The 26,942-nt window shown below is 50.0% G+C and overlaps 12 protein-coding genes across 12 annotated transcripts; 6 read left to right on the forward strand and 6 right to left on the reverse strand.

Annotated features, from left to right (window-relative positions):
* Window positions 1–425: 425 nt before the first annotated feature.
* CC77DRAFT_1075896 (cytochrome P450) lies at window positions 426–2,131 on the reverse strand (the record flags this gene model as incomplete). The annotated part of the gene is made up of 1 exon (XM_018529235.1): window positions 426–2,131. One exon carries the CDS (start codon window positions 2,129–2,131, stop codon window positions 482–484), a length of 1,650 nt encoding a protein of 549 aa, XP_018382762.1. The 3' UTR covers window positions 426–481.
* Window positions 2,132–2,420: 289 nt separating this feature from the next.
* On the forward strand, window positions 2,421–5,150 carry CC77DRAFT_1097758 (hypothetical protein). The gene is made up of 9 exons (XM_018529912.1): window positions 2,421–2,609; window positions 2,692–2,792; window positions 2,837–3,108; window positions 3,156–3,608; window positions 3,659–3,851; window positions 3,902–4,051; window positions 4,103–4,572; window positions 4,626–4,835; window positions 4,899–5,150. Exons 1-9 carry the CDS (start codon window positions 2,460–2,462, stop codon window positions 5,048–5,050), a joined length of 2,151 nt encoding a protein of 716 aa, XP_018382763.1. The 5' UTR covers window positions 2,421–2,459; the 3' UTR covers window positions 5,051–5,150.
* CC77DRAFT_1033749 (cytochrome P450-like protein) lies at window positions 5,112–6,828 on the reverse strand (the record flags this gene model as incomplete). Its single annotated transcript, XM_018526825.1, has 4 exons — window positions 5,112–5,204; window positions 5,258–6,386; window positions 6,445–6,500; window positions 6,553–6,828. The coding sequence occupies 4 exons, from the start codon at window positions 6,826–6,828 to the stop codon at window positions 5,112–5,114; spliced, it is 1,554 nt and encodes a 517-aa protein (XP_018382764.1).
* A 448-nt stretch (window positions 6,829–7,276) lies between these two features.
* On the forward strand, window positions 7,277–8,110 carry CC77DRAFT_1023473 (hypothetical protein). Its single transcript, XM_018525669.1, has one exon. It carries the CDS (start codon window positions 7,559–7,561, stop codon window positions 8,033–8,035), a length of 477 nt encoding a protein of 158 aa, XP_018382765.1. The 5' UTR covers window positions 7,277–7,558; the 3' UTR covers window positions 8,036–8,110.
* A 997-nt stretch (window positions 8,111–9,107) lies between these two features.
* Window positions 9,108–10,973, forward strand: CC77DRAFT_1064585 (general substrate transporter; the record flags this gene model as incomplete). Its single annotated transcript, XM_018528745.1, has 5 exons — window positions 9,108–9,536; window positions 9,615–10,082; window positions 10,138–10,341; window positions 10,407–10,620; window positions 10,699–10,973. 5 exons carry the CDS (start codon window positions 9,108–9,110, stop codon window positions 10,971–10,973), a joined length of 1,590 nt encoding a protein of 529 aa, XP_018382766.1.
* Window positions 10,974–11,074: 101 nt separating this feature from the next.
* On the reverse strand, window positions 11,075–12,654 carry CC77DRAFT_995979 (FAD/NAD(P)-binding domain-containing protein; the record flags this gene model as incomplete). Its single annotated transcript, XM_018536474.1, has 3 exons — window positions 11,075–11,846; window positions 11,903–12,517; window positions 12,567–12,654. The coding sequence occupies 3 exons, from the start codon at window positions 12,652–12,654 to the stop codon at window positions 11,221–11,223; spliced, it is 1,329 nt and encodes a 442-aa protein (XP_018382767.1). The 3' UTR covers window positions 11,075–11,220.
* A 759-nt stretch (window positions 12,655–13,413) lies between these two features.
* CC77DRAFT_1023476 (NAD(P)-binding protein) lies at window positions 13,414–14,615 on the forward strand. The gene is made up of 2 exons (XM_018525670.1): window positions 13,414–14,426; window positions 14,504–14,615. The coding sequence occupies exon 1, from the start codon at window positions 13,431–13,433 to the stop codon at window positions 14,301–14,303; it is 873 nt and encodes a 290-aa protein (XP_018382768.1). The 5' UTR covers window positions 13,414–13,430; the 3' UTR covers window positions 14,304–14,426; window positions 14,504–14,615.
* Window positions 14,616–14,709: 94 nt separating this feature from the next.
* On the reverse strand, window positions 14,710–18,346 carry CC77DRAFT_1011783 (hypothetical protein; the record flags this gene model as incomplete). The annotated part of the gene is made up of 9 exons (XM_018523727.1): window positions 14,710–15,773; window positions 15,828–16,054; window positions 16,109–16,545; window positions 16,909–17,285; window positions 17,330–17,685; window positions 17,733–17,887; window positions 17,936–17,976; window positions 18,006–18,011; window positions 18,247–18,346. 9 exons carry the CDS (start codon window positions 18,344–18,346, stop codon window positions 14,710–14,712), a joined length of 2,763 nt encoding a protein of 920 aa, XP_018382769.1.
* Window positions 18,347–18,642: 296 nt separating this feature from the next.
* Window positions 18,643–20,191, forward strand: CC77DRAFT_1023478 (hypothetical protein). Its single transcript, XM_018525671.1, has 3 exons — window positions 18,643–18,705; window positions 18,759–19,786; window positions 19,891–20,191. Exon 2 carries the CDS (start codon window positions 19,039–19,041, stop codon window positions 19,762–19,764), a length of 726 nt encoding a protein of 241 aa, XP_018382770.1. The 5' UTR covers window positions 18,643–18,705; window positions 18,759–19,038; the 3' UTR covers window positions 19,765–19,786; window positions 19,891–20,191.
* Window positions 20,192–20,223: 32 nt separating this feature from the next.
* Window positions 20,224–23,517, reverse strand: CC77DRAFT_287850 (TPR-like protein). Its single transcript, XM_018531064.1, has 4 exons — window positions 22,956–23,517; window positions 22,827–22,905; window positions 22,557–22,723; window positions 20,224–22,499 (listed from the first exon to the last, which is right to left on the reverse strand). Exons 1-4 carry the CDS (start codon window positions 23,345–23,347, stop codon window positions 20,345–20,347), a joined length of 2,793 nt encoding a protein of 930 aa, XP_018382771.1. The 5' UTR covers window positions 23,348–23,517; the 3' UTR covers window positions 20,224–20,344.
* On the reverse strand, window positions 23,518–25,917 carry CC77DRAFT_287849 (hypothetical protein). The gene is made up of 6 exons (XM_018531063.1): window positions 25,645–25,917; window positions 25,401–25,589; window positions 25,301–25,353; window positions 25,097–25,251; window positions 24,219–25,048; window positions 23,518–24,173 (listed from the first exon to the last, which is right to left on the reverse strand). Exons 1-6 carry the CDS (start codon window positions 25,706–25,708, stop codon window positions 23,689–23,691), a joined length of 1,776 nt encoding a protein of 591 aa, XP_018382772.1. The 5' UTR covers window positions 25,709–25,917; the 3' UTR covers window positions 23,518–23,688.
* CC77DRAFT_288032 (hypothetical protein) lies at window positions 25,915–26,863 on the forward strand. The gene is made up of 2 exons (XM_018531066.1): window positions 25,915–25,960; window positions 26,011–26,863. Exon 2 carries the CDS (start codon window positions 26,128–26,130, stop codon window positions 26,797–26,799), a length of 672 nt encoding a protein of 223 aa, XP_018382773.1. The 5' UTR covers window positions 25,915–25,960; window positions 26,011–26,127; the 3' UTR covers window positions 26,800–26,863.
* Window positions 26,864–26,942: the final 79 nt, after the last annotated feature.

The following is a 26,942-nucleotide window of genomic DNA, read 5'->3' on the forward strand; positions in this document are numbered from 1 at the left end:
CCAGGAGCGATGTGCAAGGATGATGTACGAGGATAGTGGCATGGTCTGTGATGCGGCAGCCTCCATCGCATCTTTGAAAGTAGCCTTCAAAGCATCTAGACCACACGCTATGTACACTATACCTAGAAGACTTCAAGACCTTGAATGCAGTAATATGCAACATGTCGCTCATTCAAATCAGACTGAAGAGCTTACATGAGGAATGAACTCACAAAGATGAAGCATTTAGAGCTGCGATTACAATAGAACTATTTTTGTGGACGAACATGTCACCAAATCCGAGTAAGCCATCGTAACGCAGATGTATGACGCGTGCCTTTGCTCTTGGAGATTCGAAATTACTTCTTTCAGGTAGTCTATAGGGCTGCTGGTACATGGATACATTGGAACAGCTATCGAGTAGTATCTGCTAAGACAATTATAATGCTTGCATTGATTACAGCGGGTGTGCATCGCACAGCCAATATAAATGGCTTGCCCTTCAGAACTTCCAAGACCATCCATCATGGTTCAAAGGCTCCATCGCAGGATGTGCAGCTTCTGCTTTCGCGTACTCCTTTTCAATGATCTTTCTCTTCGCCTCACTACGAACCTTCAACATGACAGGCATGTGCTCTCCTGGATTTCCTGGCATATCTCCAGGGAAATCCTTCGGATCGAGTGGCAACTTGGCGTTTGGCGCTGGCACAATCTCAAACGCCCACACTAGACGCATGATCGCGATTGCCAGTGAACGTTCGGCGACATGATACCCGGGACAGATACGCCGCCCGGATCCGAAAGCGAAGTGATCGCGGTCTTTAACGTTAGCAGAATTCTTGCTTTGCTCGCTATTCGTCAAGTCTCCCTCGTATCGCTCAGGCCAGAAGCGATCTGGGTCGACATGTCGGACCGGGTCATGCCCAATGGCCCACGAGTTGAGATGGATACGAGAGCCGACAGGCAGACGGACGCCATTGTAACTCAACTCCTTGGTAGTCATATGTGGATGGCCGAGTGCAACAGGTGGGCGCCAACGCCAGAGCTCCTTCATCAGGTAGCGTACGTAAGGGATCGACTCGAGGTCTTCATAGATTGGTAGGCGGTCTGCAACTCCAATTACAGCTTCGATCTTGCTGAGTGCCTCGGCCTGAACATCGGGAAATCGCATCATGGCCTCGAGAAAAGACCATGATGACATTTTCGAAGTATCTGCAGCGCCGATAATGAGCATGAAAGCTAGGTAAGCGGCCTCAGATCGGTCTTCAAATCCCATGTTCTTCTCATCCTGCAACACACGAGCTAAGAAAGAGTCGTTGACTCTGCCTGCCTTAATGGCCTTTTCAACTCGCCGCAGGCGCTCGATGGACCATTTCATGTTATCTTGAAAGAGTGCTCTTGCCTTTTTCTCCCAGGGCTTGAGGAAAAGGGGCAATCCGTCCAATATTGGGAGTATATCGACAAGGTGAGATCCAGAAAGTGTTCCTAAGATCTGTTCCAATCCGCTACGGAAGATGTATTCAATCACTGGATCTTTCTCGTCTGGGATATCCATGCCGAATGTTTGACTGGCGAATGCGCTGTACGTATACCGGCCAATTTCGTTGAAGAGCTGAACACTGTTACCGGCTAGATTGTCATCACCGGCGACTTGCTTCAGAAACTTTGCAGTTTCAAAATGCAGGTAGTCGAGACCAGCATCGGCGCGCGTGACACTGGTCATACCTTGCAAGATCACCTTCCTCTGGTGTTTCCACCTTGGATGGCTGGCACTTAATAGAAGCACGTTCTCTTGATTGCATATCTGTTCGTTGCTAACGATCCAACGTGGACGCTCCGATGTCGTGGCAGATGCTTTATCGAAGATAGCTTTGACAGCTTCGTCACTATTGATGAAGTACTGAGTAAAGGGCCCAACTTGCAAACGAACGATCTCGCCGTGGTCGCGAGCATACTGGCCGAAAAGTAGGTGTAGGGAGCCCGTCTTTCCGGATCTGATAACATCGACCGCGTTTCCCAGTAGTGGAAAGCCTGGTGGTTTCGGAGGCAATGGCAGCTTCCCCCTATCTTGAAGCCAATGGTGCACCCATGATAGTAGGTAGACAACCGGAACTGTCAACAAAGCCAATAATGGAATCGACAAGAAGGCCATAATGATAATCTTGCTAGTTACATAACTTCCATCTCACGGTTGTGACCTCTTTAAATTGCACTGACCGGTGCGACGATGTACGAGCAAGGGCGGACCCAGATCTACCGCCTTAGACCATTCGGCCATCGTTCCGCATGAACGGACTTTGCAAGCAAGAGCTGTCAAGGTAGTATGCGGGGGAAGTACGGGATGTGGAGAGCGGAATCGGGATCTTCGGCATCCGCAATTCCCGATCCGTTGTCACCATCACTTAGTGTTCCGACAACCAGAACTCACGATCTTACCCGAACTTGCTCAACGAACTTATGCTGTAAAGGCATCCGAAAAGATGGCCACTGAAGATACCGTCATGCCAGCAGCGGCTGTGACGGCCAACAACAATCTGTATGGAGAGTTGTCATCACCTCAAGCGCTAGCTCCGACGAGGGGAAAGCGTGTATCGCTCGCATGTCAAAGTTGCAGGTCTAGAAAGACCAAGGTAAGATTCATTGCTTCGGGAGCCTTGGCGTTTCATAGGCCAGTTTATTCTTGTATCATTTGTTGACCCATAGCGTTATCAGTGCGATGGTATACAGCCTGCTTGCTTGACGTGTCGGCATCTCGGCATCGACTGTGTATATGCGAAAGAATCCCGGAAGGCCGGTTCCAGAAGAATAAATGGGTATGCGTCTAGAGCTCAGCTTGGATGAAAACTGACAGCAACAGTCGAGCTCAGGCGATGCACAAAGTCAGAAAACCGCAACATCAGTTGCATATGACGACCGGATACTCAATAACGACCCCTCCTGATGATACCGTGGACATTGTAACCCAGCGCCCTGATATGATCCATAGACTACGTGCTCACACCGAAGCAAGAGATACTGGCAATATCGATCCTGACACAGCTGGTAACATCTCTGAACAAGAAGCTAGTGAGGAGGTTCACGCAGCACAGGTTTTTCAGGATCGGCACACATCTGAGTTTGGATACTTCGGTGGGTGATGAACTTTCACCATACGAGCTCTCTAACAATATGCATAGGTTTGTCTTCGAACCATGCATTTTTCCGATCGATATCACGTTGCTTCATACGCTTCTTGCGTGGTGCGCCGCCACAGCATGATCGAATCCAATCACTGACAACTGAAGACTGGAGTGAGGTCAACACATCAGAAGCACGCCAAACAAGTAGCCCCAGGAACGACTCCGTGGCAACATTACCAGCTATTTCAGAATCATTCTCCATGCTTGACCGCTTCATAGCAACCAGCGCAGGTGCCTTTCCTTTCGTTAGTAAAGCGATCTTGACATCATCTCTCAAGGAACTGGCCCTTGGGTCTCGGAAGTCGAGATCGACAACGAAGCGAGCACTTGTCAACATCATGTTTGCATATTCGTGTTTGGCGATTGAAGACCCTCAGTGTGACATGTACTTTCAGCGGACCATACAATGTCTGACCCCTGAAACTCTCCGAGGCGCAAATCTGGAACTCAGTGAGCCATTATTCTTTCGTTTCTTCATCAAGTATTGATAAGTCCCTTAGTTCAGGCATTACTGCTGGTGACAAGCTATCAACAGCAACAGCAGATGCCCGTCAGCAGTGGAACGTACCATGCCTTGACGGTAAAAGCCGCGTTTCAGCTCGGTCTGCATTGTCCTTCCAGTTACAAGGAAGTTTCGCCATCAGACTCGGAACTGAGAAAGAGACTATGGTATAGTTTGATCAACCAGGATAGGTATCTCATCACCAATAAGCTTTCCTCCGACTATAAGCTAAGCAACTTAGGATGCTTTCTATGTGCCTTGGCAGACCGTGTCTGATTCCATCACAGCACATATGTACGCCTGAACTAGAAGACCCGAGACAGACTCACCACGTGTCATCACTCGAGCATGAATATCGAGTGGAACGTCTTCTTCAGCACAAATATCAAACGTGAGGCTCCATGGTCATTCTTGCGAATTCTGAACTAACAACGATGCAAAGCGATCTGTACAGTATCATCGCGGCCATGCTCAGCGACATTTACCAACACAACATTGGGAGGGATTCATCTTTGAGCACGTGGTCTTTGCTTGCATTAAGATTGCAATTGTACCAGCGATTCGAAGAATGGCGCCAACAACTCGACCCTCGTCTAAGGCTCATCACACCGCAAGATGTTTGCACCGTCCTTACATCCCAGATCGATGAGAATCGATTCAGAATATCCCTGACAGTACATTACTACCGCGCTTTGATCATGCTTAATGGACCGATCATTGAAAGGTTGCTGGGCATTAGTGTCAGCTCCTCCAGCTTAGATGAAGCTGCCCAATCTCTCTTCGAGCAATGTGTACCGACCATCAAGAACGATCTTGTTGTGCTCGAGAACTTGAATCAAATCATTTCCATCATTTCACAAAGCGAAGATTTCATTAACCACAACAACGTCCGATGGATGTCCAATCATGCCTGTAAGGACCGGCGTTATGCGGCGATCAGATACGGTAGCATTGACGAGAAGCAGGTTCGATACTAGCCATGCATCTTTTCTGTCTTGCACTGCTTTTCCACATCCGCCCTGAACTTGAAGCGAAGACTGTCACTCGAACATCTAGAATCAGAGAGCTACTGGGACAATGCCTTGATAACATGAAAGTATTGCAACGAACTAGTACACTGTTTCGGAAAGCTCGTGAAGCGCTCGAGGTCTTCACCCAAAAGCTAGACTCAATTTGTAAGTCGTTCAGCTCGACAGCAGCTACCTCTAGTGTACATTGTCTAACGCCGAATTGATCAGGCCTTAGAGAGCTGCCTACATCTGGCGCTTCCGCATCTGAGATTGGAGCACCCTGCACTTCTGCTCCTAGGCATTACGACTTCAGTATGAGCACCGACTTCTTTGAACAGTCTGAATTTGACTTTCTGCTGGGAGACGGATTTTATTGCTAAGCTTACAACATTCATCGGTCGACAAGTCTATGCCGTTGCGATGACACTATTTCAAGTTTCTCTATCTCAACTTAATGCGCACATTGAAGTTCTTTCGATGCACGAAGAAGGCATTCTTCAAATACATTGGCTCTTGGCTTTCGTCAATCTCAATCTATACGCAAAAGTATCAGTGAAGCTCCGAGATAATTTATTTGCAATGCTTACCTCAAACTTTCTCAGGAAGGTGGGAACGATCTTGTATGTTTCCAAGAGGCTGATGTTTCTTCCTATGCATGTTCTTGATCCTGCTCCGAAATGAAACATACTGGATTTCATCTTCGCGATCTGTGCAGCATCGGCACCTTCACCCTCAAGCCATCGTTCGGGTCGAAAAATATTCGCGTCTTCGCCGAAGGTCTCCTTGTCCTGATGCAGAACCCATGCATTACAGCCAACCACGACTCCTCCAGGCACATGATGCCCATCTATAGTGGCACCCTGTGGCGGCGTGATACGTTCGAGAAGCAAGCCAACGGCTGGGTGCATTCGGAAAGACTCAGTAATGACAGCGTCGAGGTAGACGAGCTTCTTGGCAGCGGAGAAAGGAATAACATCTGCCGCACCAGTACTATCTTGGGGTGATGCAAAAGCACCTGAATGGTGTGCGTCATCGATCTCCTCCATTAATCTCCTGTATACGCGTGGATTCTTCAAGAGGTAGTAGAAGACGCCAGACAAGCTGATGGAAGTGCTGTCAGAGCCAGCAATAATCAAGGATGCGCACATAGCGGTGATTCGATCATCAGTCAGAAACTCCGGGTTCTTATCCTGTGATTGCAAGAATCGTTGGAGAAAGGTGATACCCATCTCGCTGGGAGGTTTCCCTGCTGTATATTGTGTTTGATTAGCCGATACCTCGTCTTGCCTTGCCAAAGCAAACTTGATAATCGCCGCGTTAGGGCTAATTGGCCAGAGACCTATACTCTCGAGGAATAGTTTGATTGGGTTTTTGACAAGGACACGATCCCACCAGGGATTTTGGCCTACTACAGTGCCATAGTCTTGGAATGAATCCACCGTAGCGATGATGTCTGCGACGTCTTTGTTCTCTTGGACGAAACCAAGTCGCTTGGACCAAGTGATCTCCCCAATAACGTCGAATGCGAAGTACTGAATCCAGGTTGATAACGGACAGATATCCTGTCCTTTGACGTAAAGCTCTTCTGTACGCTTTAGCCAATAAGATGAACAGCTGTTCACCAGCGGTTCGAAATCCAGCAGTGTTGATAAAGCGAACGCATGGTTGACAGAGCGTCTCAGGCGAGCATGATAAGTTTCTGACCTTGTCGAGAACCTGAAAATGGCGTATGTAAGCATCTAACACCCCAAGAATGGGTCGTATTCGAGCTCACAGGTTATAGACAATGCTGCCTTTTTTCAGGACAGCAAAGACGTCGTAATATTCACTCTGGCGCTGATCAGTTCCATCTAACTGGGCTACTGGTGCCGTCAAAACTGACCTTCGTAAATCCTTTATTCAGTCCGTATATGTCTTGGATAGCAGATGGCTTGCCGAACGACAAGACGTTCGGTCCAACTCGGACGACGTCGCCATATTTCGCATGTAACTTGCGATATGTAACATGTGTGTCTCGCTTGTATACATCCATCGCACGCCATATGTTCGTTAATGACGCCAAAAAAGGCCCAGGATATTTGCTAAGACCTTTCTGGAATCTTTGTGCCAATAGGTAACAAATCAACGAAGCGACAAAAACAGCGCAAGTAGCCAACATCTTGAGAGGAACCAAAGTCTTCGATGCTATGACAGTGGCACACAACTAACGAATTTATAGTGAGGTCCATATGATGTTTAGGAGAATATATAGCGGCTACGACCGCACGATCGTTGGGTTTTACGGACGATGACTTCAACTCGATAACAGCATCAACGGGTCGGGTCGATGGCTAGATCAGTTTCGATCCCTAGCCGCCGGCAGTGGTTGTGTCAATTTCCAGTTCGAGCCGATGGTTGAGCCGAACTGACTTCCGAGCCGATCGGTAACAAACAACTGGCCAGCTCGCGTTCCGAACTCTACAGAAATGCTGCTATCACGCGTCAGATCGTCGGCGCAGTATGTAGAACGTAGTAACGGGATCTTAGATGATCTCCGGCCAAGTCCTTATAAACCCTTGAACATCCGAAGCTGCCCGTTCTCCTGGATGACTTCACCAGAACCTCATATCCGCAGCAACCTCAATTCGTACCACACGATCATGTCTTCAGTTGATCGCCACACCTTGCCGAACGGCTCTCGACCCGTCGAAGCCGTCCGAAACAATGGGCCCGACGATTTGGCATTGCAGCGCTGGAAATTACGCGAGATGGCTGAAGGATGGCCCATGTACCGCGATGCATGCGAATGGGAGAACTTCGATTCTATATTTCACGACGACGCACATATCTACACTACATGGAGCGGCCGCGTGCATTACAAGAAGTTCTTCGAAATCTCCAAAGCAGGCATGGATAAAGGCGCCTTCATCATGCATAGATGTGTCGGAGCCAGTACTGACATTCGACCCGACGGTACTCGGGCTGTAACGAAGCTCAAGTCTACTATCACCCAGCGCTTCACCATCGACGGTTGCGAAGTCGATGTGGAGTGTGACTGTCGCTTCTGCTACCTGTGGGAGAGAAACGACGCTGGCGAATGGAAGGCTAGGCTTGTACGGCATTGGTACGAAAAGGACAAGATGATCCCGGTGAATCCGAATAAGGTCCCCGTTTTGGATGAAGCAAGATTGGCGACTTATTCGCCCGGCTATAAAATGCTTGCTTACGGTCAGGAGGAGACGATGGAGGGTATCAAAGTCCTCCACGGCATGCCAGGACATCGCCGTGAAGATGCGGGGACACCTTCTCGTGAGGCGCACGATAAGCTGTATTTCCAGTGCAAGAAGTGGCTGGACGGAGAATCTCTTCGGGCGGAGGACTTTTAGACCGGTCTCCTGAGAATTAATGTACACATTCTAGTTGCAGAGCAACGTGCTGTTTTTTTGTTTTCGTGGGTAATGTGATGGTGTTTGACGGATAAGCACAGGCGTGCTCAAAGAGGCCATCACTAAGTCGGATCCCAGGGACACAAGCGCGCCCCACCGCCTCAGGCGTGAACTCGTACCATCCGCTTCCTGACTCTCCATCATTCTCCACATCGTCCGCTTGCGATGGACTGCTACTAACCATCTAGACTTACGCCACGCCTTTCTCATCTGACTCCAATCCGGTGCGAGTACAATCCGTTGACTCCGTTGTGCATAACTGCGAAAGTCGGCAAATGCAGATCCTTGCCCTACTGCACGGGGAAGAACAAGATCAATGTCGCACGGCATTATCAATCCGACCACGCGGTATTGCCGTCTTATAACCCTCCGTTTGTTGATTATGGAACCATAGGTGGTATTGTATGGCATGCTCACAGCTAGGATATGCTTTCGACTGCACCTACTACACCTTCAAGTCCATTGCGTTATCTGAGCGATCGCCAAACCAAGGTATACATCATGCTGATGGTGAGTAACAAGAACCAACGATAGTTTTGGCCGGCAGCAGTACAATGGTAGGAAAACTACTGGTCTCCTCTCCACCCCCACTCAACATTTACCTGGCATCGTGACAAAAGCCTAATGCGCGACTTGAAAACGAAAAGCACAAGCTTTCATTACCCGACAATGGCTCGAAGCGTCGTTAGTCGAAACGCCACCTCCGCACTCCACACTTTAGACTCATGTTCAAGTCCGGGGTACGACAGGCTAAGCATTTGGAGGCACTATCGGCAGATATTGCGACAAGGGGGTCGACACATGGATAACGATCTGCATATCAGTCTGGGATGAAGTGCACATGCAACCGTGAAGCAAGAAAGCAGAATCTCCAATCTCTGGGAGGTGGAGCCAACACCCAAAATCCAGCCTTTGCTTGATATCACCTATCCCCCCGATTTAGCATTGCAAAAACAACAACCACTACTTGCATCGCGTTCTTGCTTATATCGAACCGTCAACAACAGCTACCATGCCCGACCTAACCTCCAGCCTCCTCTCCAACTGGAAATGTCTAGCAGCATGTACTCTCGTCTCCATGTCCCCCTTCCAATACGGCATCGACTTTGGCGCCATCGGCGGTCTACAAGCCATGCGCGGCTTTCTTGAAGTCTTCGGCCACCCAGACCCCACCGTACCAACCGGCTACAACATTTCTACAGAGCGCCAACAGCTCATCTCCTCGTTGATGACGCTGGGTGCTTTCCTCAGCTCCTCGTTCGCCGGTGTCTTGGCAACGAGACTGGGGAGGAGACAGTGTCTTTGGATGGCCAGTGTGCTCTGCTGCGTTGCGAATATCGTCATGATGACTACGACGAGTATGGGGGGTTTGTACGCAGGGAGACTGCTGATTGGTATCGCGAATGGATGGTACATGACGTTTTCGCAGTTGTATATCCAGGTTCGTTTCCTTATCTTTGGTTTCTCTCTCTCTCCCACCTTCTTTTCCACACTTTCGCTGACGAAAAAGGGATAACAGGAATCTGCACCGGCGCGCTACCGCGGTCTCATGATCTCCGTCTTCCAGATATGGACCTCGGTTGGCACACTCATCGGGACCGTCATCGACAACGCGACACACAACATGCAGGGTCGTAACTCGTACATCATTCCGCTTGGCACCATCTTCATCGTCCCGTTCTTCATGTCCATTGGCATGTTTTTCATCCCCGAGTCGCCGCGTTGGCTCATCCTGGTGGACAGACCAGCACAGGCAGAGAAGGCACTACTCTGGATGCGTCCTCATCCCGAAAGCGTACCCGGAGAAGTAGCAGAGATCCAAGCTGCCATTGACGCGGAAAAAGCCGTCAAGTCAAGCGCGAATTTCCTCGATATCTGGAAAGATCCTGTAGATCGGCGACGCACGTTGTTGGCTATTGCGGCGGTATCGACGCAGGCCGCATCTGGTGCCATGTTTATGATTGCGTACGGAACGTACTTCTTCCAGGTCAGTAACCCGCGCTTCATTGTTCTTTGACCTGGTGATGACTGACAGGATGTAGATGGCCAATGTCGGAAGTCCTTTTATGAACTCGTGCATTTTGACCTCGGTGGGTGTCCTCGTCATCATGGTGAACAGCAGCGTCATCTCCAAAATCGGCCGTCGACGCGTTTTTCTCATGACTGGTCTTTCCATCTGTGGCGTTACGCAGCTAATCATTGCGGCTGTATACCATGTCCATCCTGGGACTACCGGCACGGGAAAAGTAAGAGTCGTCTGTTTTTTCTCTCCAAGCATCAATCTAGGTTCCTTCACTGACTTTTGCACAAGGTCATCGTTGGTCTTTCAGTCGTGTACATCGTAGGCTACAACGGCATGATCGCCGCCTACGCTTGGCTCACCGGCGGAGAAATCCCATCGCAGCGTCTCCGTTCCTACACTTTTGGAATCGCATCTGCTGTTGGCTTCGCAGGTGCCTGGCTTGCCACTTTTACAGCTCCCTACTTTATCAATCCCGAGTCGCTAAACTGGGGACCCGAGTACGGTACGTTCAGCGATTTCCCCCTCTCACACATAACCTCCACATTTACAACGAAGCTTACTGACATGCTTTTCTTTGCAGGCTGGATCTGGGGCCCGTCTTGTTTCATAACTGTCATCTGGGTCTACTTTTACCTCCCCGAGATCAAGAACCGCACGCTTGAGGAAATCGACGAGATGTTTGAAGCTAGGCTCCCTGCGCGCAAGTTCAGAAAGTACGTTTGCACCGGGAGGGTGTTGGCTGGTGATGGGAATGACAAGCTTGGTAGTGAGAGAAGGAATAGCGAGAAGGATGGTAGCGAGAAAGATCAGGTTGTACACCAGGAGGTTGTTGATGTAGGGGAGAAGGGCGCATGAGCTGGGAAGGAGATTGTCATGAAGGTGTGAGAGATTTTATGTCACGGTGACTAGAGTCACAGCTTGAGGAAATGATAGCTGAGCACATGGAATTGCAAGATGTGTACTTTGACTGTTTATCGTTTGAATGCTACTCCTCTGTTTAAGCCTCTCATCATGTACCGGCGTTCTCGCCATCCTTCCCACACACCACACCTAGCAAACCCAACCAAAATCGGCGAAAATACGATACTCAAATGCCGTCCATCTACGCACCAACACCACACTTCTTTATCGCCTCATCCCCCATCTCCTCAGCATGCTTCTCCGCATCATGCTGAAACACCCAATCCTCCCTCGGAAACTGAATGAGCGTAGGATCCTTCTTCACCTTCTCCCAATCCGTCTTATGCCACATATCCCTCGTCGTCTCGCCCGTCTTCTGCACCGCCTTGACACGGTCGTACCGTATATCCTGATACGCCCTCAGCGCACCTTTAACATTCTCCTTACCAGCCTTCCGCAGCAACACGGCAAGCGTCACGCCATCTTCCAGCGCCTGCGTCGCACCTTGCGCACTCGTAGGTAGGAAAGGGTGTGCGGCGTCGCCTAGCAGGCAGATTCGGCCGTGGCCTGGTGCGGAGCCGTAGCCGCTGACCCAGTTGGGTAGTGGGTCCCGGTACACGAGTTTCCAATCTACGAGTTTCTCTTCGGGCGTCTTGGATACGATTTTCCAACACATGGGGTCCCAGCCTTGGAGCACGGTTTTGACGTCTTTGAGGTAGCCGGGGAAGGACCAGGATTCGTCAATGTCGTGCGAGTCGCGGTGGGTGAGCACCCAGCAGCAGTCTGTGCCGTTCTTGATGGTGCTGAAGAGGAAGTGGACGTCTGGGCCTAGGATGGTTGTTAGTATGAGATTAGGGTTCGAGAGGAGGGGAAGAGAGGTGTACCGATCCAGCCGTTGAAGGTGTCTCCGTTGTCGCAGAATTGCTTGGTTTCCGGGTCTGCCATCATGTCCTTGTTGCTGAACCATGCTCGCCAGACGGCATACCCACTGCTCTTCGGCTTGTCTTCGTATCCCAGCACCAGTGTTCTGGCCTTGCTCCTGACACCATCACTCGCAACCACAAGATCACCAGCGACCCTCGTCCCATCCTCCAGCACAATACCCGCTTCCTTTTCATCCTCCCAGTACTTCTCTACCCTCTGCCCCAGATTGATCTCCACCCCAATCTCCTTTGCGTAATTAAACACAATCTCGTGCAGCTCGCCGCGGTGTCCGTTGAAGTTTGGCGCCTTTTCGTCGCGTGGCGGTGTCTTCTGGTTTATGACTATCTCGCCGGTGTCCCATTTGTGGATGTTGAAACCGTATTCGGTAAGGTCGATGGAGATGCTGCGCATGTCGCGTGCGACGCGTCCGTCGCTCCAGCGCGCGAAGATGCGACCGGCGTTGGGGCCAAAGGTTATGATGTCGCCGAGGATCTTGAGCGAGGGGAAGGATTCGTAGATGACGGGGGTGTGGCCGTGGCGGATGCATTCTATGGCTGCTGTGAGGCCGCCGAAACCTGGTCGTGGTTGTTAGGGGTTGTACGTAGTAGGTTGTGGGAGATGTACCTGCGCCGATGATGATGACTTTGATGCCAGTCTTTGGCTTCGCGCCATTGGCAACAGGGCCGTTGCCATTGGTCTCTAGAGAAGACATGCTGGGTAGTTTGGTGTCGTCGATTCTCGCACGGAGTGGCATACGCGACTTTGATAGAGCGTCACGACCAGAACAGGAGTGACACAACGCGCTTGGTTGCGAGAAAAGGCTCGAGGTGTCTGAACGCGTCGACCGGGTATCCGTTCGCGCAGCGTGGGGCTTGGCCAGCCTGCATCTACCGACGATATGGTAGTGTACCCATAGCCTCAGCTACTTCATCCAGGCGAGATGATACCGATGGCCGAGGGTGCAGGCGTGGGTCGTGGCGCCATGGGCTTGCAGACGTTGGACGCTTCTCGCGGCATGTCTTCTCCTTGGCGTGGATTCGTATCATTGGAGAGTGGATCGACGTATCTGCCGGGTAAAGAGTGTCGACGCGTGACGCGAGGTTATTGGGGTTGTGAAGGGAAGCATGTCCCTGCCCCACATCGTGTTAAACCTCCCCGCACTGTACCCCGCAGCCTCCATTACAACTGCGCCTTGCCATTTCCGGATGGACCCCGTTCTGAGAGTGTGATGCAGTAGACGCTGATGTGAGTCTGAAGTTGGCATGCATCCTGATGCCAGAAGACAAAAGTAGCTGTGATGAAGCTTGGGCCCTCTGTCAAGGGGTGACGCGAACCGACCTGCGAATTACGAGGGAGAAAGACATGGTGGGGCGGGCATGATGTAGCCCTGTTGATATCGTTCCAAATCTATAAGCCTACAGAAGGTATCATATATCAAAATTGATGTCGATGGATCTGCTGGACATTGTGAAGGTACCATATGCCACCATGTCGACCTTGACACATCCAGAATGGAACCAGGAGACGGGTGGCCTCGAAGTCGCGAAGGCGTTCGCTGACCAGATTCGAGGGAAGAGTGGTAAGAAGCCTGGTACCGTCACACTCACGAGACGCGGAGTTGATAGAACAATAGTACTCATCACCGGTGTATCACCCGAAAGCATTGGTTCTTCCATAGCCCTCTCCATCGCTTCCCAGAACCCAAAGCTCGTGATCCTCGCCTCGCGCACCAAGTCCAAACTAGAACAAGTACTTAAGAACGTCCAGAATACCTATCCAGACGTCGCAGTCAAAATTGTTCTCCTCGATTTGATGTCCCAAGAATCTGTCAGAGCCGCCGCGAAGGAGGTCTCGCAGTTGACAGGCCGCCTGGATCTGATTATCAACAACGCAGGTATCATGACACCAACGCGCCAAACGACCAAAGAGGGCATCGAGGGACAATTTGGCGCAAACCACATTGGCCACTTCTTGCTCACCAATCTGCTCATGTCTCAACTTTTGGCTTCGGTATCGTCTTCAAAGGAGGGTGCAACACGCGTCATCAACCTCACTTCCCTGGGCCACCGACTCAGCCCAATGCGCTTTTCCGATTACAATCTGGAGAAGAGCAATGAGGAGGTGCCTGAGGCAGAAAGACATGTGCCATTACCTCCGGCGTTTTCAAAGACGGCAAGCGATGGGTACAACGGGTATGTCGCGTACGGACAGGCGAAGACGGCGAATATCTTGTTCTCCGTGGGTATGAATGAGAAGTTTGGAAATCAGGGTGTGAAGAGCTATGCTGTTCATCCTGGATGTAAGTACTCCGCTGCGACAAGACTGTTTGGTCGTTCACGAGGGAGCTTGCTGACGGTATAGCCATCTGGACTGGTCTCAGTCGCGACTTGGATGCAGATGGTGAAGCTGCGATTAGAAAGACGAGTCCGTTTTGGAAGAACCACGATCAAGGGGCTGCGACGGTACTGGTCGCGGCGCTAGACCCTGCTTTGGATGGTAAGTACGTTCTTAGTCGGGCGATGCGCGTGCTAACACAATATCAGAGTCGAAGGGTGTTTTACTGCATGACTGTCAAATGTGCGATGCTATGCCATACGCGACCGACGCAAAACTATCCGAGCAGCTGTGGACATTGAGCGAGAAGTTGGTTCATAGTAGCTTCAAATTGTAACACGCTAATGACGACGTAAGAACAGATTAGACAGCTGTAATTAAGGGATAACGATGAGATAGTCAAGATGAGTCCCTCGAATGAGAACAAGTATGCCTAGCAAATAGCGACCGGAAGTGCCGAAGGAAACCTGCGCATGACATGCGCCTCTTCCACATCCTCTGCCAAGTCTCTCACATGCTGCAGACTCCTTTGTGTGTCATCGTGATAGAATCCGAGCTTCTTCTCGCGCACCTCGTATAGTTCTGTGGCAAGACTATGGGCCTTCAAGAACTTCCCTAGGTGTTGTAGGAGAATGGCGCGGAATTCTAGAGCCCCCAAGGTTTCGACGTGCGTCGCCCCAAGCTTCTTTTGCATAAGTGGGACAGCTGAAGCGACGACGATTTCCGCTTGTCTGAACTTGCCCTGGTCATGAAGGGCAGTAGCTAGGTTGGTATGTGTTTTCAGTGTATCTGGATGCATTTCCCCAAGTTTTGCCTGGAATATGGTGAGAGCTTCACGATATAGTGCCTCTGCTTCTGCATGATGCCCTCGTTCATTGAGCGTGATAGCAAGATTCGCTTGGCTTTTGACCGTTTCGTGATGGTGTGGGCCTAAGATACGGTGGCGTTTTTTGTACACGTAGCGATGGCTGTGCTCAGCCTCGTCGAGTTTGCCCTGGAAATGAAGCGCGATGCCCTGGTTGCTTCTTGCCGTGATGACGAAGAGGTCGTCAGCACCGTAAGCTTGCGACCAGCTTGTGAGGGATTTATCGAAGAGTTGTTTTGCCGCATCGTTGTTTCCCTGGCTCAGCAGAGCGATTCCGAGGTTGTTCGCGCTAACTAGCGTATCGGGGTCTTCAGGTCCTAGTAACCCACTTTTCGACTGGAAGCAGCTTTTGTGGTGCTGTACTGCCTCACGAACATTTCCCATGGCATGATGTATCAACCCTAGCCCGTTCAGGCTGTGCAAAGTACAGAGATCCGATGTGCCAAGAGTTTTTGTACGGGAGCGATGAAGGCGGCGGAATGATCGGAAGGCCGTGCTAATATTACCATTCAGCGCATGTGCAACAGCCTCCTTACCAGACAAAGCAGTCATGGCCTCGAAGCAAGCCGGCAGTATGGTAGCGGACCATGTCTTGAATATGGCGAGGACATTCAAGACGCGTAGGTATTGCCCTGTGGTTAAGAGATACATGCAAAGACGTACTGCCAGAGCTGCGGCCTCCATACATACGTCTTCGTCAGCCGGGTACTGCATCGTCGTATCCAGTATTGTAGAGACATGTACGTTGAGCGCATGACCACGATGAAGTTTCTGCACTCGCGTAAAATTCGCGCCGAATGCAACGTTGAGTGTGTATATCACAGATCTCATGTCCTGATGACAGCTCCTTGGAACCTGAGGTTCCGGTTGTATGTTCATCTTCGGATTGAACTCTCCTTGGCTAACAGCTACCCTGCGCAGAGCTTGTCAGACCCGAAGCTCCGACAAATGTATAGAACAAACTTACACTGTACAGTACGAGGTAAGGATACCGAAGTTATTCTGAAATGACGACATAATATGCTCGATTTCTTCTTTTCTTAGCACCACGAACAAGCTTTCCGATATCTTGGTTCGCCGTCTCGCAGGTTCGCTTCTTCGAAATTGCCGTAGCAATGACTGTAGCTTTGCTACGTCCATGCGACAACGGTCCAGCATTTGTATCGCGTTGGAGCCATGATTAACGAGTGCGTTTTCAATGTCGTCAAGGATCTTGATCATTAAGGAAGAATGGTGCATCCAGGTATCGATTTCATCTGCCGCATGGCGTATACTACAAAAAAAGGCTGAAGTAGTACCAATAGATGCGCATCCGTAGTGGAGCAACTGTGTAAAGGCAGCCGCACCACCAAGGATAGCCAGCAGCTCTGCCATTGTAGAAGACCGATATTCGTAGTTGAATCTCTGGACCAACACCGAAGACGGGAGGCGAAGATCATCTTAAGGTATAACGAAGTCGGGCAACGAGGCAGACTGTGCTGAGCTGGCTGAAGCATTACAGCGGCATGCGTATAACGAATCAGATTTCGTTGCGCACGTCATAGAGTAAGAGGTGCAGCAAGGCTGCATATGGATCTCTTGGCGGTCGGCGATAGGGATACTGTGCCAGTCATGCGTAAATATTCCCATTTAGCTGATGTGTGGTGGTCGACACGTGTGCGTTCTCCGGTGAGATTGTCAAGACTTTGTGAATCCCAAGTTCGTCGCAAGGTACATCTCGAGCCGTCGGACCACGTGATCCCCAACTACCCTACCAACGTTACGCACCCAGATGTTGTGCTCAACAGTGTACGGCTTTGCGAAGTTGATGCGAGCCATTGGATCAATGTCAACATCGTCATTTTCGACTTTGATCTCAATAGGAGGATTAACAAGTTCTTCCTCGTGTGGGTGATAGGTGACAGTTCCGCCTTGGGGTATAACGGCTGCATGGTGGCTCGCAATAACACCCGGTTTCGACGTAGCTTGACCTGAGTAGGTACTGATACGAAGACATACAGAGAATGTGGGGCCAGACTTGACCACGACAAACCTGGCTGTCTCAGTAAACATCTGCCCAGAGAATCCTTCGGGTTCCGTCCATGGTGTCATGAAGACTCTGGCAGGTTTGAAGAACATGTGGGGATTTCGAACTTCCTCAAAACCTGTAGCTGTTAGCGTTGCAGGATATCGCAGATGGTTGACTGACCAGATCCACCTGCTTGTACTGAGGGGGTGGAAGCTACAGAAGGAGTGAAATCTGACTTCTCCCCAAGTTCCATTCTCCAGTAAGCCAAAAGCATTGGCAGATCATCTGGGTGAACATAGCCAAGGGATTTGACCTTGACGTTATACTGGATTGGATGATGGATCGCAAAATAGATGCGACTCGCCGCAGGAAGAGGACGCTCGCCAGCATCCATTACTATGCATATCGGATCTTTACTTAAGGGGGTTTCATCACGCAATAGCTGTGGTTGAAATCCATAACTATATGCAATTGCGTGCTCATCGGGAACAACACCAGACTTCTTCGTGCCCTGGTTACCATAAGTGAAGATTGGGCTCGTATATGTTAGTAATTATTACCACGCGTAGGAGCTTGTGCTTACCAGGCGAAACAGAATTCTCTCCTTTGCTTTACAACTACGAATCTCCTAATTTGCGTATATGCATGTTCGTTGTACTTGACCAAGGTTACGCTGTCATTGTATTGCATAGCTCGCGCGTTAGCCCCCGCAGGCTCAGTAAAAAGTATAGCAAAAACCTGTCAAAGGTCAGTTTCGTTCAGTTCCAAGCCTCCAGTCAAGCCCACCTTGCCGACCTCGAAGAATGTAATATCACGGACATGAAACGCTATGCCGCAAATTAGTAATGCTACGTACTATATTCTGGGAGAGTTTAGCAAGGCCTACAGGGATCAAGCAACTCGTAATGAGGGCTTTGTAGAACATTCGAGGGATTGTAGCTCCCTTGAATGACAGCACCACTCCGAGATGGTTTTGGAATCTGGAACGAGTCGTGCCTTGGCTGGGGTTCTGGTGGTATCCAATCGAAGAATTTCCAATCCCCGTCTAGTCAGGTGATGAGTTTCACAGGTAGCCTTTGTGGTCGAAGGAAGCTTACCAACATAATGCAGCCGGTAGTATTGTTGGCTCGGTGCGTCCCATTCAGTATGAAGCCATCGCTGATACTGTGGATCCCATTCTAGTGAGCGTTGAGACATCGCGCTCGGTATCGTCTACGGTCGAATAGACGCTAGCATGAAGAACCCTCAGTCGGTGGCGTGCGTCATCTGCATGGACGACTTTAGCGAACGGTATTGACAGTAGTAACCCGACAGTTGATAGCGGTTCTTCGTCCAGGAATCATCGCGATGCCATGAGATGGGAGGATATGGTAGCAGGGTATGGCTCCACAATCCTGAGGCTGAAGACGGGACGAGAAGTTGGCGGTTAGATGACTAAGCCCCCACCAAACTACTTATGGGACGCTGTTCGCTGTTGCCTACGGTCAATGCATCCTCCCTTCATCAACCACGACCACCACGATACTTTATGCTTTTCGTCTTGGGTCTGAACTCAAGTAAATTTTGCACACCTGCACCACCTTTCCCAAGGCACTGACCGGTTCATCAGTTGCGTCGCATTACACATCGGGCTGCAACACAGTGTATCCGCCCAACGTCGCCCAACCATCTCTCTCTCACGACCTATCCATAACAGACACATACTGAAAAGTGTGCCCACTCATCGCATGGCTCGTCCATCTTTGGTAAGGATACCGGTGTGATGTTCTCTGTAGTAGAGCATATCTCCATCGCCGTTCGTTGACGATCGTTAGGCTGCGCGCCTGGCGACAGGCGAGGATGACGCTGATCCGCCAGGGCAAGCGTCAGCGCCCTGGAGTCCATCCCTGATGCGATGCTTGCAACCACCAACGACACAGCACACGCGCGACGCAGTGCATCACGGACATGCGGACAACGACAGGTCTGCTACAAGCGCTACTGTTGAGAGTCGGTTCTCTTACCTTCTCAAGAAAGGCTTTCATCCCACGTTGACTGCTGTTCTTGGGGAGGTGAGCCGACTCTTACTTTTCTTTATCAACGTTATTGACGCTCCCGTTCTTACGACGGACACTCACGGTCACAGCTGCCACCAAAAGCTGCTCGCAAGCAACGAAGGACCTGACCACACGGTCGTCCTTTGCATCAGTCTCCCTACAATCGCTAACTTCCTCAAACGTTTTGACGCAAGCACTTTGCAAGTGCAATCTCCTTTGTTCATCAACGTTGCGTACGCTTTTTCTCACTCACAGGTTCTTCGATGCACAACTGGTACGTTGGGGTTTGCTACTAACCTCCCGAGCGCCCGTCCGCCACGTTCAGCGCCAAAACCGTTTCCAATTGGACCACATCATAGTTGTATCTCGAAGTCAAAATCCGCGCTCACCAGCCTCGAGAGTGCTCGAACCTTCGAGGCTGGTGGATTGTGCCACCAGAGACGAGATAACAAGCCGCCACCACGTCCTGCACCTAATCCGTATCCAACAGGGTCACACCAAAGCAGTATCAAGAGACCCAACAAACCACCCCCGCGCCCTGCACCTAACCCATATCCGACTGGGCCACATCAAAGCTAGTTTCACAACAGGTTGGATCCAGGTGCGGAGGTAAACTAGTGATGAATGGGCTCATCCAAGCATGCGCTAATAACTACAGGACCCCTTCTTGGTATCTTAATTCACATGCTTAGCTAACAATCATAGACGACAGTGGCAAATTATTAATCGTCGCATACAGCCACTTCCTCTTCTCCACCTAACCCACGTTCCGCACCCAGTACACGACCCTGGCCGCAAGACGAATACTGTTTGGTAGATGGACACTCGTTTGAATTGGAAGTTGTAAAGGAGAGGGGGATGCTCTTGCTGTTGGTTACTTGCATAAATGGACACTCGTTCATCTTGAATGGTTGCTTGGAAAGAGGGGCACAAATCTATGAATTATCCTTGCAGAGAGGATGAAGATATACGTCACTTGCTTAGGCTCACTTGCTTTGATCGTCACATTCACGTGCTTTTATGTGCTTGCACCTATAATCCTTGATGTTGAACTAGCTCAGCGCCGAAAAGATGGAAAACCCGAATGTGAGAGACCGACTGCGAACGTCGCGATACCACGCATTTCGCTATGAGACTTGTATATAGCTTACATTCACACCTACAACATGCAAGAGATTACTATGAGGGATTCTTGTCCACTGGCCAGTAGCTCTGCTTCCAACTCCGCCAGGTACCTCCGACTGTCCATAGTGTCTGCATGGTTCTCATGCAACCTCGCTTTCTGCATATTATACAGCAACGCCATCATCTCGAACGCCTCCTCGAGTCTTTCTTGCCAATGCAAGAGCGTAGCCAGGTATTTTACCGTCTTGAACGTTTCCGAATGACCCTTGCCATGCTTCTCTTCCAATATACCGAGAACTTCTCGTATCAGCGCTTCTGCTTCTACAAATTTGGATTGCCGGTGTAGAACGCAGGCAAGGTTGCGAAGAGACTTGATGGCCTGCGGATGTGACGGGCCCAGTTCTGTTTTGTATGTTTGGCAGATGTCGTGAAGGAGCTGGACTGATTGATCGTATAGACCTTGTTCCTGGAGCGCCAGTGCTAGATTACCTTTGCTCTTCAATGTATCTGGGTGTGTCGAGCCCAGGGCAGCTTCTCGACCTTTCAATGCAGCCTCATGTAGCCGCCGAGCTTGTTTAGACCGACCTTGTAGCCCCCTGAGGACACCGAGATTGATCTTACTGACGAGGACGTCGGGATGTGAATCTGAAAGCTTTGCTTGTCGTCCGCGCAACGCCTGGACAAAATAGATCTCCGCTTCTTCAAAGTTTCCTTGGCTTTCCAGTGATAGCGCAAGATTATTGAAAGTGAAGAAGATTTCTAGGTCACACGGTTCGCATACAATACGCTTCAGCTCCAGCACTTTGCGATGATAACGCTCCGCTAAAGAGAACCGACCTTGCTCCCATTGATACAAGCCAACATTGTTGAGGCTATGAAGAGTTTCCAGGTGATCTTCTCCGATAGTGTAGATCTGCGATCGGAGCACCTCTCTCGTAATACTTTCCGCAGTCGTAAACTCCCCGCTTCCATAATAAGCAATGCCGATCTTGCTGCGAAGTCTGTCGGAAGCAGTGACAAGCTTTTGCACACTGATTGAAGCCCAGGAGATGAATCGAGAGGACACAGCGATTGCTTCGTATGGCTTTCCTTGGTTAACCAGAAGTTGGCACAATATTGTTGACAGTTGAAAGGCGAGCTTAATTATGCCTGGCGAGAACTCTCGTTCAGGAGCGAGTGTGACGACAGCATGTAACACTGAGGCTATGTGAGCATGTCTTTTTCGAATGAAACTTTTTGCTTCCATCCGCAGTGCTTCAAGCTGAGCAACGAATTGGAGAGCGGCTGCCAGAAATCGAGCACGGTTGGGGCTGGAAAGCAGCTGACCTCTCGCAGTATACTTCACGAGCTCTGGCATCTTCCATCTTGTGGTTCGCGTGATGGGCTTGAGAAGTGAATATGCTTTGAGGATGTCTATCGCTTCTCTTCTTGAGTCCGTGTTCGCAAGAGATAGAATGAACTCGTCTGGCAGGTCTGAACAATCCAAGCTGGAAAGGACGAAGAGTGTTGCAGGGATATCCTCGTTGCATGTTACAAGGGACTTGAATGTATATATGCGATCATGATCTCCTTGACGTACCGCTGTGTGATGCGGAGGAACCGCTGTTCCGTCGAGTAGCGCAGTCAGGAACGACGCATCTTGTTCCAAGAGCGTGAGAAATCTTGTTAGCCGAGTACCGGTAGATGCTATGTATATCCCAGCGCTTTTGATTGCTAGCGGATGATACTCGAGTTTTTCCACTAAACTCGTGATGGATTCTTCGTCCCAAGCACCTGCTCCGATGTACGAAAGCAACAACTGCTGCGCATCGCCTTCGGACATGGTAGGCATATCGATGATATCAGTCGGGTACGCATAACGCAAGGCGATCCGGCGACTACGGGTAATAAAGAGAATGTGATGATCGCGTCTGGGTTGCAACAAGGTTTCTAGAATCGTGTTGGAGGCTGAGCCTTCATCAACGTTGTCAATGATGAAAAGACGTTTAGATAAGACGGGCGATCTTATCCATTGTATCACAGCCGCTGTTGGAGCTTCTGACGTATTGTTGGCGATATCCGTGAGCCCATCGATCGCGCAAAGCCCTGTAGTCAAGGTATCAATGGTAGTAGCATCAAGCCAGAAGGTAGAGAGGTCGGATGTGTCTTCATGGATACAGGACACCATCTCAATCGCCAGTTCTGACTTCCTGAAGAGGAATTAGCGGGGATATCTACCATAGCTACTATAGGAAGAATTGACACACCCAAGCCCTCCTAGGCCATATATTGCGGTCAGAGATTGCGCTGTCCCTTTGAGCTTCGTCAAGAGCTTATGCAGTAGATCTGCATGTCCGATGAAGGTCGTATTTCGCGTGGTGGAGGTGAGGAGCTGATTGAGAAGTCTCGGTGGTGCAGTGGCCGTTGACTGGATCTAGACGTTGTTCATGATTAGCTGTCAAGCATGACACAAAAACGCGCTACTTTGTCGACCGCGACAACAACCTTGGCCAAAATTGAAATTCCAAACCGCGTACATTATGTGATACGAACGTATTGGTCGAAGCTGAGGACGACGGACCATGAACAGTCGACATGCTGTTCACTTGATTCAGCCTGGTGCTGTCAGCATGGCTTCCATTAATCGAAGTGAGCAAGCACTTAACGTGGCTAGGTGAGTACACAAGATGATACGCTGACTTATAGCTAGCATCTCTTTGTTCAATTCATTCTCTTTTCTTACGACCCTGATGTTCTTCCATATCTTGGCTATCTTCCCATCATCGGTGTGTATCGTGGTTTTGTGCAGTACTGATTGGACACTGTTCAGGTCTTCAGTGAGACGATTCATGATTGGTGAAGGAATAACATTGTTATTGAGTGGTTTACAAGTTTCTAGTGACGCGTTGGTAAGCAGCGTTGCCTGGTCGATCAACCGGCCTTGGGTAGCGGGAGCCTTGCGCACTCGTCGTGCGAAGTCTGGTACAGCATTGACGGCGCTGAAGCTGTATTTCGCAAGCTGCGGGATCGCAGCGGCAGCTCCGATGAACTCGACCATAGTACAAAATCTGGAACAAGAAAGCTTGGTGGCAGGTAGATGATTTATAGCCGATCGATTGGAGCATGGTGGCTGTGATGTGCGCAGGGCGCACGTCGCAAGACGTGGCTCCGTGGGCAAAGGCTTACTGGCTTACTCGCACTTCAGATTGCCTGGCCGTGAGTGCATCATGCATGCATCATGCGTCCTTCAGACTGCTGATTCGCTTATCATCCAGTGCTTGGCTGCATATCGCCACCAGTCACTCAGTACTATAATAACCTGAATGCATCTGTCACTACCGTTTTCCTCCAACCCGGGCTCCAAGAAGCAGGGGTGAAGCAGACCATTCTTGAGAAATCTCAGGTCGTGTTGGGTGTTAGACATTCCATGAAGTACTCTTCCATACGCCAAACAGAGTCTGGTATGAGCCTGCCAATCGGTCTAACTTTGACGTTATACTCCACCGTGTAGACTTTCGCAAAGTTCAGCCTCGACATCGGAGAAACTGGCCCTGTTGACGACTTTTCGACCTTGATGTACATAGGTGACTTTGTGAGCTTTGCTTCGTTTTCGTGGTAAATGACTTCGCCGCCTTCAGACACCACTGGCGCATGATCTTGTGCGGCAACACCAGGCTTGCTGGTCGCCTGTCCCGAGTAGGTGTGTATGGGAAGGCAAAGACAGAACGTCGCTTTGGGCCTGATGACAACCAACCTTCGGATTTTTACCATCACCGGTGGTCCTGCTTGGCCCTTGACGAGATTACCGCTCAGCTCAGGCCAGGGTACCATGAAGACTTTCCCTTTTTTGAAGAATGCTCGCGGGTTGTTTATCACCGTATAGTCTACACTACTTTTAGACAAGTAATTCAAGAGAGGGCTACACTTACCTGAATGGAGGTCACCGGTAAATTGGTAGTTGATGTCTTGTAGCCAGCGAGGAACAGCGTTGTCTACTTCCGTAGCATCGACCTTCCCCTGGGTGTCATTGGAGCGTGTCATTATATTTGGTAATTCTTCTTGTGTTTTATTTGGAGCAAAGTCGGTCAAGATGTTCGGGATATTTGTTTCGGCATTTTCGGATTTTGTTGGTTCGTTATCCTCATTGGTGTATGACTGGGAAGCTGACGATTGTGGCCTTTCGTCGATGTCCTGATCCTGCACGTCTCCTTCGTCTAGCAAATCTTCCTCATCGAGAAAGTCTTTTGCATCCAAAAAGTGACTCTTGTCTCCCGATTCTTGACCTGTTTGGATTGCTGTCCCCTTCTGTGTACTCATCTCTTGCGCGTTCAACTCGTCCTGATTGCTGTCGTCATCTGAAACGCTCCACCCAGCCTGAACTCTCTTGATATCTCGCGCTTCCCCTGTTTCTTGTTGCCACTCTTTTGCCCTTACTCTCGATACATCTGATTCATAGCTCTGATTGGACCAATATTCCAAGAGCATGCCCAAATGGTTCGGATGTACTCGGCCGATATCCTTGACTTTGACATTTTTCTCGATAGGATAGGTCTTGCGAAGTCGAATACGCGATTCCGGCCTTATACGGACACTGCTATCCACAGGTATAACTTCGATAGGTTCTGTAGTCATCCCGGCTTCCCGTTCACCAGGCAGGTAGCACGATTCTGGGTCAGTACCTGAAAGATATACTATAGCATGCACTGCTGGATTGATGCCACTCTTTAACGTTCCCCGACCAGAATAGGTTCCAATACCGCTGAAATTCATGTTAGTTCAGTATTGTTGCGCGTCGCGAATGACTTGCCATGCATAAACAAACCCATGCATGTCTTCTACCACAACGAAGCGTCTGATGTTCGTATGCACACGTTCATTGAACCGTACAACAGTGTAAGCATCATCGTTAGGTCCAGCTGAAATGGTTTCGCCAGCAGTCTCGCGATACAGCATTTCAAATACCTAGAAGAGGTGATTAGAACTCAACTTTCCCAGCGATACAATTTCTTACTCTTCCGGAGACGAAGAATGTGACCGCTTCCGACCCGGTTCGCATACGATAACCTGGAAGATTTAGCGTATATACCTAATGATAGAGGTTTGATACTGACTTGAATCTAATAAGTCATACCATCCTGTTTGAGGTGTGCCCTGGATGGCGCCGTGCAGACTCCTGAATTGTGCAGGAGCAGGATCTGGCATCTGAGCCACATTGGATGCATGATTCTGCTGACTGCCAGAGTCTTGTCGAGGTCGTACTTCCGTATGTTTTAACCAGTGGTATACCGGTTGATTATATTCTACGGTGCGTGGGTCAGCAAGCTTCACGTGTGGAAAGTACCACTTGACACGCACCATCGTAAGTAACATAATAATAATCCTGATAGGGATCACTCCAGATCCAGTTGCTTGTCGACATGGCTGGATCAACGTTTCATGGCCAGAGTTGATGCGAGGGTAGAAGGCTTGGTGAGCCTCGATTGGAGGCGCGACGCTAGCAGGGCCCGGAATCAACAGCTGGCGATCCCGTGTTGGATGCCTGGGCACCTAAACCATCATCCCACTTCCAGATTCAACCCAACAATCCTACCTACCAGTCCATCAACCTGTATAGGTGGTATCGAGCACTAGTCATCGATAACCTTCTGCGCGCAACAACACTAATCTGTAGGTGCGACTGCGTGCACAGATCTGCTGGGCCCTAGCTGACTGTGGAGCTAGAGTACCAAGTCCCCGCTGTGGACCTGCACCGGTTCATGCTAGATCCCCGTTTTCCATCAGCCAGCGGGACTTACAGCGTTTAGCCGTCGTCTCGAATCATGCGTATATGCTCTCAGAATGTATGCGAAAATCACTAACACGACAGCAGTTCTGAACGCTTTTATCCTTCGCTTGCTTGGCGAAAAGGCGGCTGACTGCAACTCGATGCGCAGCTCAAACGATGGCACCGCGATACCCTACGCACAGCACCGGCACTCCGAGGCCTGCTATCCGTTATCTCGTCTAAGTGGTACAACACCTGCTCCTAGAGCAATATGTTTCGACAAATCGACTCTCGCCGCGAGTATCGCACATAGTGCGCCGCCTACATACAAGGATACGATAAAGAGCAACATCAAAAGGGCTCTTTGTCAGGAGGATGCGGGCACTGCTTCACTCACGGGAGCAGCGTTTCCGTCATCCCTCCTACAAATTGGTGGTAGCAGAGCTCTTATTGGCAGCGGCACCATCATCGGGCTCACAAGGATGCTCTATCGTATAACGAAGGATCGTCATGCAGACGTCCCTTCAGAGTCTGTATACTCAGTCTCATCACCTATTTCTGTCAAGTGCATTTCTCCTACACCCCAAGCTGCAGTCTCACTCACGGAGACGCTTATCCTTCCTTCGTCCATTCACTACACCGATCTTCATGCCCAAGCTGTAGTTCCTCCGACGGGAACAACTCCTCTATTCTACCCACCGCCTCCACCTGAATCTGAGCCTTACAACACCGGACAAACCCAATAGTCGCAGTGCGATGCAATACTTACGGTTGCTCGTGCAATTAAGTTGCTATCTGGTGTGGTTCAAGCGATGACGTTAGTGCGTGTATGCATTCTGTTCTTATTTTTTTAAGTCTAACTCTTCACACTCCTTACGAACAATCTATA

The sequence above is a fragment of the Alternaria alternata genome (genome assembly GCF_001642055.1).
Source record: "Alternaria alternata strain SRC1lrK2f unplaced genomic scaffold CC77scaffold_19, whole genome shotgun sequence".
In the NCBI taxonomy this organism is placed as follows: Eukaryota; Fungi; Ascomycota; class Dothideomycetes; order Pleosporales; family Pleosporaceae; genus Alternaria; species Alternaria alternata.

What these genes read in the sequence shown, in the direction of transcription:
- CC77DRAFT_1097758 (XM_018529912.1), top strand. Translation starts at nt 2,460, where the DNA reads ATGGCCACTGAAGATACCGTCATGCCAGCAGCGGCTGTGACGGCCAAC. An exon ending in AGGCGCAAATCTGGAACTCA is followed by an intron (nt 3,609 to 3,658) that starts GTGAGCCATTAT and finishes TAAGTCCCTTAG; the next exon opens with TTCAGGCATTACTGCTGGTG. An exon ending in CCAAAAGCTAGACTCAATTT is followed by an intron (nt 4,836 to 4,898) that starts GTAAGTCGTTCA and finishes CGAATTGATCAG; the next exon opens with GCCTTAGAGAGCTGCCTACA.
- CC77DRAFT_1023473 (XM_018525669.1), top strand. Translation starts at nt 7,559, where the DNA reads ATGGATAAAGGCGCCTTCATCATGCATAGATGTGTCGGAGCCAGTACT.
- CC77DRAFT_1023476 (XM_018525670.1), top strand. Translation starts at nt 13,431, where the DNA reads ATGTCGACCTTGACACATCCAGAATGGAACCAGGAGACGGGTGGCCTC.
- CC77DRAFT_1023478 (XM_018525671.1), top strand. Translation starts at nt 19,039, where the DNA reads ATGCGATGCTTGCAACCACCAACGACACAGCACACGCGCGACGCAGTG.
- CC77DRAFT_287850 (XM_018531064.1), bottom strand. Translation starts at nt 23,347, where the DNA reads ATGGTCGAGTTCATCGGAGCTGCCGCTGCGATCCCGCAGCTTGCGAAA. An exon ending in TTGTGTACTCACCTAGCCAC is followed by an intron (nt 22,906 to 22,955) that starts GTTAAGTGCTTG and finishes TGACAGCACCAG; the next exon opens with GCTGAATCAAGTGAACAGCA. An exon ending in TATGGCCTAGGAGGGCTTGG is followed by an intron (nt 22,500 to 22,556) that starts GTGTGTCAATTC and finishes ATTCCTCTTCAG; the next exon opens with GAAGTCAGAACTGGCGATTG.
- CC77DRAFT_287849 (XM_018531063.1), bottom strand. Translation starts at nt 25,708, where the DNA reads ATGTCGACAAGCAACTGGATCTGGAGTGATCCCTATCAGGATTATTAT. An exon ending in GTATGACTTATTAGATTCAA is followed by an intron (nt 25,354 to 25,400) that starts GTCAGTATCAAA and finishes TAAATCTTCCAG; the next exon opens with GTTATCGTATGCGAACCGGG. An exon ending in CATTCTTCGTCTCCGGAAGA is followed by an intron (nt 25,252 to 25,300) that starts GTAAGAAATTGT and finishes CACCTCTTCTAG; the next exon opens with GTATTTGAAATGCTGTATCG.
- CC77DRAFT_288032 (XM_018531066.1), top strand. Translation starts at nt 26,128, where the DNA reads ATGTATGCGAAAATCACTAACACGACAGCAGTTCTGAACGCTTTTATC.